Genomic DNA, 15723 nt, shown 5'->3' on the forward strand with positions numbered 1-15723 from the left:
AAAAGATTCTATGCGCATGCGCAAATTCTACTCTAACTCTGTTGCCAACAATTTACAGACACAGGGAACATTTTAATAAACAACACAGCGAATTAAAATTAAAATTGGTTTTACATACTGTATATTTTAGCTACGTGTGGGTCACTGTGACTTTAAATAAGCACAAACATGAATATAATAGTTTGCTGTAGACCAGAATGACAAATTTACCTGAAACTGAAGCGGTTCTGTGGAAACTGAAGTGGTTCGGGAGGTGTTGTTTTGCACCTAAAAACGTTTTTTAATCGATAACAAACATGACACGCTGCGACAAACTACACAGAAACACTACAGTAAACGTATTTGTTAGAATAAAGTTAAATATCAATGCATTATGTAGCTTATTTTATTTGTTTATCTTCGAACAATTAATTAATCGCAGGTGTGAGTAGCTCCTAGGCGCGCATTGCATTGTGGGACATCAAAATTAACGACGTAGCAAAAAAAATCTAGGTCGCCGCTTTTAGTGTGGGTGCGCATCAACATAACTTTAACTGGTACATAATAAGGAATAACACTGATAATGTGGACATGCTGATACAGGTGACCGACGGGTATGTGCGCGTTCACAACAATAGCGCGCCACCCGCCACCCATATCTACGCGGACTAGATGGCAAAAAGAAAGATGGATGACCTTGCCAGACTCTCTAAAAACATTTAATTCCACGCAGGTGTAGTGTGTTGGGGTCCAGTTTAATCTGCTGTCATAGGGCACCACCCAGCGGCAAGAGACCGGAAGCGCTACAGGAACAGCAAGAAGAGGGGTGGAGACAGAAAAAAATCCAAAGGAAGAAAATTCAAACGCTCTTCCTGGAAATAGTAGAGAACCCGCCACAACTTCACCACATGACATTTCAGAAAGAAAATGCGACACTCCTTCCTTCAGCAGGAGTCAGTATGCATTTCATTCAGACAAACGCGCACGGAGACCATTTTTTCTAAACGAGCTAAAAAAAAACACCCAGAGTCACGTTGCGTATCACACCCACGGAGGCGATCTATCGCTTTTAACATGTGTTTATACACCGTGATCTGCACACGGCGATTGCGACATCACCAAACTCCAGACCTGTCTTCCCGTAAACTATTCCTTCTCTCCCGGAGAAAACATGACATCACCAACTTCAGTTTCAGTATGAATTTGTGATAGGGAGATATATTCATGCTAAGTGCTAAAGAATTATGTAACACATTACTCCGAGTTTATATGCTGCTGCGGTGGCTATAGTTAGCTGCAATGTGTCGTGTCCTTTCAGATTCATTACAGGAAGAGGATACAGTAGTTCAGGTTGTTTTCAATGGAGTCCCATTGGTGCTCTCTGTTAGAATTAGGTAACACGCAGGCTCACATGCCAGCATGTCTGACAGTCTTACCTTTTCCGTGGAATCCAAACATGTTCCGTGGACGTGCTCACTCTTGCTGTTAAAACAGTGGAAAATCTGCACAGCTTCCCCATCTTCTTTACCCGGCCACGGATGACGCAGCCCCCTGAAGAAGCTCTCTCCCCCTAAAAAAAAACACCCCACATCGCGTTTTAAGCTGCAAACGTCGACATCGCAAACAGCACAGCAGCACGCTGGCAAAATGTGTTCGCCCCGTGGGTAAGGCATGACTCCTCATCACTGATGTTGCACAGTCATATCGCTTTCCTAAATGATTGCACAGCTCTTTTCCCTCCTCTGAACACCATCTGCTTAAAAAAAACATAATCGCAAGCTGGTGTAGCCTCCGAGGCGAGCAGTGGGGTTGTAGTGGCCATCCAAAAACTGCTTCCTAGAAGAGGAACGGTCCTCCTGCGATCCGAGCAGGGAGTCCTTAAAGAAATTGCGCAGTTTTTATTCCATTGAAACGGAGACTCTCTCCCTTCTGTCCCCGCTGAAAGGCTCTTTCCCTTCCTCCTCCTCCCTCCCTCCTCTCCCTTTCTCTCTCCTTCTCTCTCTTCCCTCATGCAGGTTTATTTTCAGTGGAAGAGTCTTGGACATTATCTGCCCCGCCTCCATAATCACTGGCACTGTACAACTTGCCCAAATTCCATTATCAACTACTGTTCAATGGAGAACAACTGGACCCCCAGGTCCCCAAAGGAGGCCAAGAGCCACTCGAGGAATCAGAAGATGTGCTCAGAAAATGTTTGTTAATCTTCTCAGGTGGCTTCCTGAAAACTAGGACAAAAAGCATGCTGGGAAATCAAATTAAAAGACAAGGCAAACACAAGAGGTGCTCCCAGGAGTGTGTGAGGCATAGTCAAGAGGGGGGTCTCTACACAAGGCAGGCTAAAAGGTGGCGTGATGTGATGAGACACTTTCAGAAAAAACTTTTCACAAATGAGTTCAGTGAGTAGTGTCCACAGTGGGCATGGTGGTGGCAGTATGATGCTGTGGGGATGCTTCAGGGTAGAAGAATCATGGAAAGGGAATCTAAAACCTGAAGCAGTCTGCAGCACAATCATGGTCATTGTTTTCTCTTCAGCCATGACAACAACATGAAGCATAAATCTTTTGGAAACATGCTCAAATTTCTTTGCTCTATTCAACAGAAGGTAGAAAGTATTTGCAAATAATAACTTTTTTCATCAGTGGGTTTATATATTTGTCTTTAACTGTATTATCTAATTCATTTTAAAAAAAGCTTTTATCCATATAGTGTGATATTTGTTACAACCAGCCCACAGAACAAGCCAATTTGAATTTGAATGCAGATCCCCCCCCCCATCTCCCACCCAACCAAGACCACCAGTGCACACACACGCACACACACACAGACCTGAGTGATAAAGAGGCTCTTAAACCCTGAGGAAGTCTGTGTTTCATGGGGGACAATCTTCTAAGTCTGAATACAACCTTGAACTCGGAACCCCTCCCTTACTGCCCAGAACCCCCACCCCCCCATTCTTCCTCCCGGCTTACTTTCTCCTGAGTCTTTCTCTTGTTTTTCCTCTCCCTCCCTTTCAGGGTTTTTTCGGCTGAGTCCTTTGGAGTGGGGAAGTCCGGGCCTCCTCTCTCTCTCTCACACACACACACACACAGAGTCCAAACGTCTCGTCTGCGTCGCTTCATTAGAATTCATTTGTTTGAATGGGCTCATTCCTCCTTCAATCACCTACTGCCTCTGCCTCGTCTTCTTCAGCTCAGGGGAATGTATATTAGCATAAAAATATCCTTTAGCTCACCTTGATTAACCGCGTCGTTTGCATGGGGGCTTTTTTTGTTTCTTACAGTGAGAACCTAAGTGTGCACCACCAAGTATATATCTACATTCTAATCTTATTTTCCTTCTGTAACCAGGGTGGTGCAGCTCTGATTTCTAGCAACATAGCCAAGTTTATTAGACCAACCTGACAACCCAGGGTCGAGGCCAGGAGGCAGAGTCGCTGTCCTACACACCTCTCTGCTGCTTCTGGAGGACTGCCGCCCTCAGTTAGAAACACATTAAACACAAATACACATAGAAACACTAAGCTTAATAATGTTATTGAAGTGGTGACGGTCACACGTCCTCCCACAGTTCATCAAGCACACAAGTTAAGATATATTAATCATAATAACCTCATAAAAATACACACTAACACACACAAACACATAGAACAAGGTAACAGAACACTCAGGTGTGGATTGTTTAACATACGATCCCTACACTCTAAGTCGCTCTTAGTTAATGATCTAATTATTGATCATCACACTGATATACTTTGTCTCACTGAGACTTGGTTACAGGGTGAAGAATATGTTGCTTTAAATGAATCAACTCCGTCCTGTTATACTAACTGTCATGTTCCTAGAGTTACAGGTCGCGGAGGAGGAGTGGCAGCAATCTACCGCTCCAGTCTTCAGATGAATCCTAAACCTAAGTCTACTCATACTTCTTTTGAGAGTCTCACTCTCAGCCTGTCTCACGGAAGCTGGAAGAAGTCAGAATTTGTTTTACTCGTCGTAGTGTATCGTCCACCTGCTGCTGCTTATTCAGAGTTCCTGCTGGAGTTTTCAGACTTCTTATCAAGTTTAGTGCTTAGCACAGATAAAGTCATTATAGTGGGTGACTTTAACATTCATATGGACGTCGACTCCGACAGTCTGAAGATTGCCTTCAACTCACTCTTGGATTCAGTTGGGTTCTCTCAGTTAGTAAATGAACCCACACACTGTCACAGTCACACCCTCGACCTGGTTCTCACCTACGGCCTGGAAGCTGAGAACCTGCTAGTGTGGTCTCAAAATCCTGTTCTTTCAGATCACTCATTAATAACTTTTGACTTCTCTCTTTCAGACCTACCAGCACCTGAGGAAAAGGTCTACTACAGCAGATGTCTGTCTGAAGACGCCGTAAAGCAGTTTAGGACAGCAATCCTACCAGTACTCCCCACAGTCCCAAGTACTGATGGGGGTACCAACTTAAATGTTACTCCTGCAGAGCTGGACCGCTTTGTCAACAACACTGCAGACACACTACACTCAGTCTTAAACAGGATTGCTCCACTGAAGAAGAAGAAAACTACAAACCAGAAGAGGCTAGCTCCGTGGTACAACTCAAACATCCGATCACTGAAACGGATTACACGTAGGATGGAGAGGATGTGGCAGTCCTCTAAATCAGATGACTCCCGGAGGGCCTGGAGAGACAGTCTGCTGACGTATAAGAAGGCCCTTCGTAAAGCCAGGACAGCCTACTATTCATCACTAATAGAAGAAAACAAGAACAACCCGCGCTTTCTCTTTAACGCCGTGGCCAGGCTGACAAAGAGCCACAGCTCTGTGGAGCCTCGCATTCCTGCAGCTCTTAGTAGTGAAGACTTCATGAGCTTCTTCACTGATAAAATCACCACTATTAGAGGACAAATCAACCACAATCTCTCTGTGACCGCTGAGGATACACCGCCACTTCTGGAAACGGATCCTGATCTAACTCTGGACTGCTTCGCGCCCATCGGCCTCCCTGAGCTGACCACCAGCATCAGCAAGTCTAAACCTACTACCTGTCTTCTGGATCCGATCCCTTCACAGCTCCTCAAGGATGCTATTCCTCTGATCGGAGACTCTATATTAGGACAGATCAACTTGTCTCTGGAAACAGGATATGTACCACAGGCTTTTAAAACTGCTGTGATCATTCCGATACTTAAAAAACCTTCACTGGACCCGGACGTCCTAGGAAACTACAGACCGATCTCCAACCTCACCTTTATCTCCAAACTACTTGAAAGAGCTGTTGTAAGTCAGCTAAACGACCACCTGTGTAGTAACAGTCTGTTTGATGCTTTCCAGTCTGGTTTCAGAGCCCATCACAGCACAGAAACAGCACTGCTTAAAGTCACCAATGACCTCCTCATGGCATCGGACCGGGGTCTCGTCTCTGTACTCGTTCTACTGGATCTCAGTGCTGCCTTCGACACCGTAGACCATCGCATCCTGCTACACAGATTGGAACACGAGATCAGGATTACAGGAACAGCACTGCGCTGGTTTAAATCATATTTATCTGACAGATTTCATTTTGTTCACACTAACGATGTGTCTTCCACAGGTACAAGGGTTAACCACGGTGTTCCACAGGGTTCTGTGCTCGGACCGATCCTGTTCACCCTCTACATGCTCCCTCTAGGATACATCATCCAGAAGCACGGCATAAACTTTCATTGTTATGCTGATGATACCCAGCTGTATTTATCCATGAAGCCTGAAGAAACGGAGCCGCTAGTCAGACTACAGGCGTGTCTAAAGGACATAAAGGACTGGATGTCCTCCAACTTTTTACTATTAAACTCAGACAAGACTGAGGTCATTGTTTTTGGACCGAAACATCTCAGAACTAGTTTATCAGATAATACTTTCTCCCTGGATGGAATTACTCTGGCCTCCAGTACGACTGTGAGGAACCTTGGAGTTATCTTTGATCAAGACATGTCGTTTGTCTCTCATATTAAGCAGGTCTCCAGGACCGCTTTCTTTCACCTGCGTAATATTACTAAGATCAGGAGCATCCTCTCTCAGAGTGATGCTGAAAAGCTCATCCATGCTTTTGTCACTTCAAGACTGGACTACTGCAACTCTTTATTGTCAGGATGTCCACATTACTCCATCAACAGTCTGCAGCTGATCCAGAACGCAGCAGCTAGAGTTCTGACAGGAAGCAGCCAAAGGGATCATATCTCTCCTGTCCTAGCGTCTCTTCACTGGCTCCCAGTGGACTCAAGAATACACTTCAAGATCCTTCTTCTAACCTACAAGGCTCTTCATGGACTTGCTCCATTGTATCTGCAGGACCTGATTGTACCATATGTTCCTAATAGGACACTCAGATCTCTGAGTGCAGGTTTACTAGTAGTTCCTAGGATTCATAGAAGTAGAATGGGAGGACGAGCTTTCAGCTATCAGGCACCGCTATTATGGAACCAGTTACCAATCTGGGTCCGAGAGGCAGACACTGCCTCCACCTTTAAGACTAGACTTAAAACTTTTCTGTTTAGTAAGGCGTACAGTTAGCCTTAGACCTAGTGTGTAGCACAGCTATGCTGCTCTAGGCCTACGTTGTCGGGGGGCACAAACATGATCCACTGAGCAGTTTCCCTCTCACCCTCTAACCTCTCCTTTTCTCTCCTTAGTCTGGCTCACACTGGTCTCAAGACCTGGATGATGACCTGCAGTCCGGCCCGTGAAGTCTCTCTTGCTTTACGTTGTCGGGGGGCACAAACATGATCCACTGAGCAGTTACCCTCTCACCCTCTAACCTCTCCTTTTCTCTCCTTAGTCTGGCTCACACTGGTCTCAAGACCTGGATGATGACCTGCAGTCCGGCCCGTGAAGTCTCTCTTGCTCTACGTTGTCGGGGGGCACAAACACGATCCTCTGAACACCCTCTGACCTCTCCTCCACTCTCCTTAGTCTGGATCATACTGGGTAATATCGTCTCATAATCTGTGTTTACTGTCTTCCTTGTAGTTCTGTGCCTCGCTCTCGCTCTCTCTCTTTGCAGGTCTCAAGACCTGCATACTGACCTGCAGTCTCTCCTGTGCTCATCGACTTCACTAGCCCCTGCTGCTCATCTTTACTATCAAATTACTATTCCTACTTATGGACCGACGATATATATAGATATCATTACAATATATCACTGTTTCATCTTGCTGTCATGTTTGCTCTGTACTGTATCATGTTTGTATCATGTTTGCTCCTCTCTCTCTCTCTCTCTCTCTCTCTTTCTCCTTCATCCTCTCTCTCTCTCTCTCTCTCTCTCTCCCTCATCCTCTCTGACTAGCAGCAGGACTGGTTCCCCCTTAAGTTGACGGGTCCTGCTCAAGGTTTCTTCCTCTTAAAGGGAGTTTTTCCTTGCCACAGTGCTCTTAGGGGGGTTCCTGTGAAGCGCTTTGAGACAATGTCTGATTGTAATATGCGCTATATAAATAAAACTGAATTGAATTGAATTGAATTGAACAGAGGGATAGGCATACATTATGAATAGTGGAAAATGAATGTAACCTGAACCCTTTAGAATGACCTGGTTATCTCAGGGCTTTGGTATTTGGAGCCATCATAGACAAGGACCCACTTTTAGGTAGATACACTAATAATTATGCAAATTTTAGAAAGTTAAAAATGTTAGTGTGTTATTTTAATTGGTGATACTGGCTCTAATTTACAGTTTTAATCTCACAATCATGTGTGTGTCATGAGTTCTGTTGATTGTGTTCGCCCCTAACTAATCTCATTTCTGCTTAAAACTTGATGACTGTGATGATCTGTGACATCCTTGTGCAGCAACAACAACTAAAGTTTTCCATTAACTGGTGATCAGTTGTCCACACTGGCTTGGAGATATTTTAGTAACAGCTGCAATCTGAGATGTTTCTTCACATGGACTGCTTGTTTCAGGATCTTCTGCAACATTTTAATTAGAATGGGGTCATAACTTTGACTCATTTCACAACATTAACTTTGTTCTTTTTAAACCAGTTTTTGTAAAACAACTTGTGTGCTTGTTGTCTTGTGTGCTGTTTGTCTGAGCTCACAGACAGGCTCTGACATTTCTGTGTTAAATTCTCTGGTATCATTCAAAATGTATTGTTCCATCAATGCAGCCAAAGTTGTTCTGGATCAGATGTAGCAAAACAGTCCCAAACCATGATACTACCACCACCATGTTTAACAGATGGAATAGGTGCATATACTGGACTACAGTGTCATTCTTTGTTCTCATTGAAGCCAAATATTTTCCCAGCAGCCCTCTGGTTTGTCCACGCGAGCTTTAACAAACTGCAGACAGGCAGCAGTGTTCTTTTCAGAGAGCAGTGACTTTCTCCTTGCAGCTCTGTCATGCGCATCACGGGTGTTCAGTGTTCTTCTGATGGTGTTTTCATCCACATGAATCAGTCTTCCATTGATAGAAAACATCTCTAAACAGATGGATTCTAATTTGGCCTTAAAATAAACTGCTAATCCTAGAGGTTCACATATGTAAGAAGGACAAAGTTAAAGATTTTGGTTAGTTTAATTGAGAACTCTTTTTCCACTGTCAGAGCGTGTGTGAAAATTGGCTAATATCAATCAGGATTCCAGACAATTCTAAAGGACTGACAGTCTTTCAGGCGACACTGTAAATACAGATTCATTCGAAAGGTGTGCTTTCTTTGTACTTTTTAAAGCTGTGGACTGTCTTCATGCAAGTGCTAGTCAGCACAGCTCACCAGATCAGTTAGATTCAATGAGCACATGCTCAGACATTTTTATGACTAAGTAGTCACTTGATCCAGATGTTCCAACAGTTTCCACACAACACAACACTTCACAGCCTGGTGGAAGTTGAAGAGTTAAAGGACACTTTTATGATATAAAAGAAACTTTATTTTTTGCCACAGCAAAGGACAGTGTGGAAAGTCTGATGCAGGTCTGTGTAGAGGAGAGCAGCTAACAAAGAGCAGAGACACAAAACAAAGAGAGCAGAAACAGACCAGAAATGAGGCATAAACTTGTCAAAGTCACAAAAGGTCACAAAAAATAACAAAACAGCGAACATCCAAAACAATAAATAAAAGATGACTAAAAACAGTGAGGATTTTTTGAAAGACTTTAGGTGTCCAGGCTCATCAGAAGAGCAGTCCCCCTCTTGATCCAGTGGTCCGGGGTCATAACTCCTGATTTGAGCTCAACACTGACCACAAAAGACGCTCGGTCTGCCCCACCAGTACGCACCGGGAAGTAGTAACACGGACACAGGTACATACCTATGTGCACACACACGAGACACAAGAGGTGAGTCAGAAAAACCACACAGCATGACCCAGATAGCAAAAAGACACCACACAAGGAAAATAAAGAGGAAGGTGAAGAGACAAGGAATTTCCTTCTTTCTAAACAACTCACTCTTGGCCATCTTTTTGCGGTTTTCCACAGGTTTAAAGTGGATGGTGGGCATGGGACAGACCATCTGCATGGGTAAAGCTTCAACAAGGCAGATGTTCTTCTTGTCCCAACCTGCACCCTCCAGGTACAAACCTCTGATATAAACTCCATCCTGGAGAAGGAGGAATGAAGAGACAAAGGAGGTTACATAGAAAAATGTATGCAGGGTGAAATAAGATTATAATTATATACAGATATGTGAAAATGGGAGCAAACAATCAAATTAAAGCTTTTTAAATTAAAATAATTAATAATAATTAGATGTGAATGTGGGATAGTAGGATGACATGCTGCTTTGAATGAAAATGCATTTATCAAGTCAAAAAAAGCAATAAAATAAAAAACATTTATGGAAAGTGGTAATGAAAGCTGAAAGCTAATGGCTCTGCAGGGAGAATTATGGAAATCTTTATGGAAATACAAATGTGTGTACAGCGAATCACCTTGGGTGGGTCAGTGATATTGCTGTCATCCACATTGGACACTATAAACTCCCAGGACAGTGTGTCCACTGATATCTGCAAGAAGACAAATGTTAGCTACTGGAAGGACAAGTCAATCAAGGACATTCTGAATCATGACAGCAGGATTAAATTGGAATCGTTTCAGTGCGTGTTTTAAGTGCTGTGGTGTCTGCATATAAGAGAACGAAAGTCCCACTGCATTATATTTCTGTGTTCTGTTTCTTAGGTGTGTATTTTGTCTGTTGTGAATTTTTGTATACACTCAAAAAAAATATGACCAATCAACCAAAGCTTGCTTTCAGTGTGAACACTCACGTTGTTTTGTCGAGCAGATGACTGCAGCACAGCGGTGAGGAAGCTGTTGGGAAAGGTGAAGGCCGACAACCAGAACAAGGTGGGAGGCTGGGTGGTCTCGGCCCAGCGTGCAAACTGATCGACCCGCTGGCAAAGATCCCTGGTCCACGCTGCCAGGGGCTTCAGTGAAGGGTACGCCTAGTGGACACATGAGAGAGAGAAGGCAGGTCATTCACAACTATGTGACAACAATAATAGCATATTTAAAACATCTTTAAAACATATTTAAACATCACATTTGCTTTTATTGAAGTTTTTATTGAAAATGTAACTTGTTTTGTGAGTTATGTGTTCTTCTGTTTGTTCTTTCTGGCCCTCACATACCATCGATATGCTTGCACAATCTGAGCTGCTAGCCTGGAAAGCTACCATCATATCTGTGCAACTTTTATTGACAATAGACATTTTGCTGATTTAGTTCACATCTGTTCTATGTGCACAGATGCACTTATGCTATACATTCCACACACGCACAGGCAGAGCCTTCGCACAGAAACCAGATACAAAATGGCCGAAAACACAGAGGCAGGCAGGCCAAAATTAAAGCCATGAGTCTGTGAGCTCAAAACTAATGACAGGCTGCCATGCCAAGGAGGGGCGGAGAGGAGAGGGGGGATGAAGGGTTGGAGGGATAAATACGCAGGACAGAGAGACTATGAGGTGCTGCTGCTGCTTGGACCAGATGAGGCATGAAGGTGCAGAGAGAAAGAAGGGAGGTAATTTTAGAACATATAAAAAGAATTAGATACAGACAGAAGGACAGCATGTAGACTAGTAACCCGCAAAAAAAGAGAAAAAGAGCAATTTTGTGCGATGGATAAAACACAGAAATAGAAAACAAAATAGAGAGAACAAGTGGTCAGTAGAATAGAGACACTCAGCTGAAGGCAGCAGACCTAAAAGCTAATAGACACACACATACAGTAAATTGGTTAGTAATAAGTTGCTGGCTGGAGCACAATAAGCTCAGGGTCTTTTTAGGAAAGTGGAGCAGGCCTCGAAAGGTTTCCTTTGCTTATTACACTATGATTAGTCCACAGATGCTGGCTTTGTTCAGCCACTGAGGACCAAGGTATGCTCCAACTGATGAACAGCCACTCACAAATACACGCACAAACATACGTGTGCATCATTGCACGTGGATCTGTGCACAGTCCACAGCAAGGACAGAATCAGACACTTGAATATAAACATGAACTACCCTGAGTAACCTGTGCTCAGTGGGCACACACACACCACTCTAAACACACACATTTGTAGCCAGAATCTTATAAATCCTTTTCAAGCCCCTGACAGCACCCTGTGTTCTCTCACACTGTAAAGAGACGCTTAGTGATAATGAATCCAGAAAGGAGCGTTCGCAAAAAAGCCCAGCTGGAAAGCCGCTGGAGAGCATCATCACTGTGTGTGTGTGTGCGCGGTCGGACAGGCCAGAACAATAAGACTGTCTGTGTAGCCAGCGAGAGTCATGGATAAATAAACCTTTAATAACAGAGCAGTGAGTGCAGCAGGATGAAGAATATATATTATGTTGATCAGATTGCAATGGTAAAGATCAATAAACATGACTCATGGCTGGATATCTGTTTGATCAGTGTAAAAATCTGTTGTAGCTGTTGCAGAGAGAAAGGAGAAATAAACATTGAAACAGTTTCTGTGACTGTAATGCAGAAAACTTTGGTCAGTACATCGTTTCACTGTGTATGTTGGATCTTTGTTTCAAAGCATTCTTTCATCATTTTGATCCTGACTCAGTGCAGTCTTTTTTTGTCTTATATTATTTATGTCCACTCAATTCTCCAATGAGCAATTGTCTCAATATTATTGATCCTCACAGCACATCTTCATTCTAGTCTGTCTGCCAACTTTATGAAGTAAGATAAAGAAAAAAAGCAGTCTCTCTGGGAGTCTCATCGCTCACACTGCCAGTGCACCAGTCAAAGAGTATGAGAATGTGCAGGCGTATTTTATACAGCATATAATCAGAGGTGAGAGGTTTACAGTTACACCTTGTGCAGCAAAAAGAAGACAACTTTTGCAGATCTGCTTTGTGTGTTCGCACCTTCAACCACAGCGGTGGCAGACGGGCGTCATGGATGCAGTGGAAGGTCTCCTCCATGCTGGATGTCATCACCACCAAGCCTTTGATACCCTTCTCCAACTCCACCAGTGATGAACTGAAACACAGAAAAAGTGGAGTAACTTTACGTTTAACATTATAATGTCTTCACAAACTGACACACTCATACACATTTCATGCATACTTGATGGTGTCTAGCAGTGAGTTGTATCTCTGGATCTCTTGCATTAAGACAACATTTAGAGGAGAAGGGTTTTCCAGGAGGACGTGCTTGGTGCTCTCAAAGTCAATCAATGCTGGGATCTTCTCACGGACATCTGCCAACAGCTCTAATACCTAGAAACACAGATGCGATGGTAAGACATACTGCAGTCAGATTTCTACAAGAAGCAATAAAGAGGAGATGAGGAGATGACATCACCGGTTGGACATGCCAGTTGTTTGCACTGGCATCTGAAGTGATGGAACCTGAGTCTGGGAGCTATATTTTAACAAACAGATCTAGGGTTGTGTGCTGTGATATATAAGCGGACACAGTAACATCAAGATGAATAGAAATAGAATAGAAATAAAAAGATTGAGTCAAGCACCCAAAGGTGCAGGCCCCTCCAGCACAGATTCCTACAGCTGTGTAGATCTGTCTCTTATTACACTGATGATGGTTAACCACTGTTATGTAACCATACAAATGAGTTGTCAGCATTGGTGGGAAAACATCTGTCAAATATGTCTGGCTGGCTTCTGAGAGAGAGCTTTTGTAACTGACTAATAACTGTTGTGCCAGAAAAACACACAGACTACAGCCATGACCTTGCCAACTACAGACAATACCAATCACACACATATAGGATATCATAATATCCTGTACAGTGGTGAGTAGAGGATTGCTGATTGTTTTTGGCCCTAGGGTTTCCTCTGACTTCAATACTGACAGATTACACTATTGCTGAGTTAACAGACTACATGCCCAAACATGGAAATCATTTCGTTCATTTCAAGTTGCGGATGAGTGCAGAAATCATTAACTGAGGGCATATTTATGTCATCTCATGTTTTTTTATCATTAAAACAACCACAAGTGCAATAAGGTCAAAACCAAAGCAGAGTAACAGTGTAACAAACCTTGCTTTAGATTTAAAGAAGAAAGTCTAGCTTATGATGCATGCTACTACTACTATAAAGACTGTGACCTCACCTTTTCCTCTCTACTTGGTCCGGCCCCTGTGGTAGTGGTGCTGGTGACCTGTGGCTGCAGGGACAGCAGCGTGTCAAACAGCGTCTTGGTTTCAGCGATCTGGCTCGCGATGTCTGCGTTAGGGTGCTGGCCAAACAACTCAGGGTGCTCCTTGGGTGGCAGCGTGTTGATATACTCCTTGTACGAGGACTGGGAACCGTCATGTGGGATGTAATGGGAGGGTAAGCTTGATAACCTGATAGATGACAAAAGAAGATAAAAGTGAGCAATAGTTAAAAACACATTCAAACTTACACTATCAATCGGACCATCTAATACATACAATTGCCATTAACGTTGCATTTATTTTACTTAAAACAATTCAGTGTAACAGTGCAAATACAGAAATAAAAAGCCAAAGTATGAAGATATGCTCAAGTGTTTTTCTTTAAAGAAAATGAATGTTCTGCTGGGGGCAGCTGCATGAAGTGCTAGTGTTTTCATTGTGTTGCAGGGCACCCACTGTCCTTCACTACAGCTGAAGCAGCCATACTACACTATAATCATTCTGCCCTAGTGAATGGAGGAAACTCAATCTTCTAATTTTAAGAGATTCCCCCTGACATTTTTTAGGAGTGGCGGCCTGAAATTAAAGGGAAGGTTCTGACAACATTTAATGTCTTAAATGCAATAATTTCACTGTCCTCCTGGTGGTGCTAGAACTCTGCGACCAGCAAGGACATTTAGCAAGACACAGGTTGTTTCCACTATAAAACAACCATCTTTATAACACAAGTTTAAAGACATCTTGGCATATAAAAAATGTACAGTGGACTAAGAAAGGTGTGTCTTACTTGAACAAGGGCTCCGTTATGGCTTCGTCACAGAAGTAGTCATTGATGTATGTGGTCAGAAGACGCCTGTCCCAGTCATCTGTGACATGACCACCATAATTGACCCCTGCGATGAGGTACTTCAGTGCATCCCAGGGAATCTCGTTGTACTCGTCCAGGTACAGCCTGAGCAGATTCTCACTCACCTAGAGAAGATTGTGAAATTACAGTTATAGTACTTACTTTTTGTTGTATTTGTTAGGTCTTTCTGATTTTTCTCTCTGCTGTCTAGTAGCTGTAACTATTTCTGTCTATATACAATGAGGTCTGACCTCAAAGTCAGAATCATTGAAGCCATAGACGATGTTCCAGCCCAACTGTAGAAACTTCTTCCTTTCCAGCAGGATGCTGTGGAAAAAGCAGAGGGAGAAGAGCAGCTTCCTGTAGAACAGAGGCTTTGAGCAGCGGTTGAATTGAGCCTCTGGCACCAGCTGGTACAGTCGCTTCATGTTGGCTTTCACACCCTGAAGACGACGGGGAGAGCAGTGTTAACACTGTGGAGGCTGTCATATGCAGGATGTATGTTGGACATATAAGGATACACACTTTTGGAGGTTCAGTGGTCATCTTGATGCCAGCCTGCAGGATTGTAATGGGAAATTCTGGGTGTGGTGCAGAGCTGAGCCAGAGTTTGAAGTCTGAATGGGGCTTCTTCACCTGTAGCTCCTTAACCAGCTTGTCAAGCTCAGGCATCCATGAAAGAGAGAGGTGACAGTTGGCGAGAAACACCCAATGACCTGTACAATGAAACCAACATGACTTTTAAATAGAGGGGGAAAACCACCACAAGAAATCTGAGACAGTAAGACAGACAAAGCTAATGGTTTTTTACCATTCCTAACACCGTCCTCTATCATGCGTTTAGCAATGGGGGCCTGTCCCTGGCCGAGGGAAAGAGCATGGAAGCGGTTGCTCATGCCGGAGGCCTCAGCCAGCTGTAGCAGAGCTCCTGTGGGGTCCACTCCAGGAGACAGAACGAAGATCAGAGGAGTACTGCTGTCTGCTTCCTCCACAACCTGAGGAGAGGCCAAGGGGAGAACAATTAGTACTGAGTATTTTAATCATGGATTAAATGGGTAACAGCTGACACTCACCGCCTTCATGTCAAGAACAGGCGGCTCCACAAAACGAGAGCCAAGGTGGTTAATGACAAACGTGGTAACACAGAAAGAGACACGATCCTGACGCAGAGAGCGCACTATCAGCATCTTCTGGAGCTCATTACAATTACGTTGCCAGTCACCTAGAAGAAAAACCAGAAAGACATTCAGGGCTGGAGAAAGGTAAACAAGCAATGAGATGTGAATATGGATTATTAAGAGATTTG

General features: G+C 43.6%; 2 protein-coding genes across 4 annotated transcripts in view; both read right to left on the minus strand.

Moving 5' to 3' along the window:
- Positions 1–1927, minus strand: part of kdm6ba (lysine (K)-specific demethylase 6B, a) — an 80896-nt gene extending 78969 nt beyond the window's left edge. For all 3 annotated transcript variants that reach the window (XM_028428855.1, XM_028428859.1, XM_028428856.1), the window contains exon 1: positions 1416–1927. The gene's annotated coding sequence lies outside the window, so the exon portion shown is untranslated. The remainder of the gene's footprint in view (positions 1–1415) is intronic.
- A 7171-nt stretch (positions 1928–9098) lies between these two features.
- dnah2 (dynein, axonemal, heavy chain 2) overlaps positions 9099–15723 on the minus strand; it is a 117423-nt gene continuing 110798 nt past the window's right edge. The window contains exons 72-83 of the mRNA XM_028429741.1: positions 15491–15639; positions 15229–15412; positions 14943–15133; positions 14669–14860; positions 14358–14542; positions 13525–13759; positions 12514–12665; positions 12312–12426; positions 10211–10387; positions 9875–9949; positions 9393–9543; positions 9099–9253 (exon numbers count right to left, since the gene is read on the minus strand). Coding sequence (XP_028285542.1) covers positions 9099–9253; positions 9393–9543; positions 9875–9949; positions 10211–10387; positions 12312–12426; positions 12514–12665; positions 13525–13759; positions 14358–14542; positions 14669–14860; positions 14943–15133; positions 15229–15412; positions 15491–15639 — 1961 coding nt within the window. The remainder of the gene's footprint in view (positions 9254–9392; positions 9544–9874; positions 9950–10210; positions 10388–12311; positions 12427–12513; positions 12666–13524; positions 13760–14357; positions 14543–14668; positions 14861–14942; positions 15134–15228; positions 15413–15490; positions 15640–15723) is intronic.

This window comes from Parambassis ranga, chromosome 18 (genome assembly GCF_900634625.1).
Source record: "Parambassis ranga chromosome 18, fParRan2.1, whole genome shotgun sequence".
NCBI classification, from domain to species: domain Eukaryota; kingdom Metazoa; phylum Chordata; class Actinopteri; family Ambassidae; genus Parambassis; species Parambassis ranga.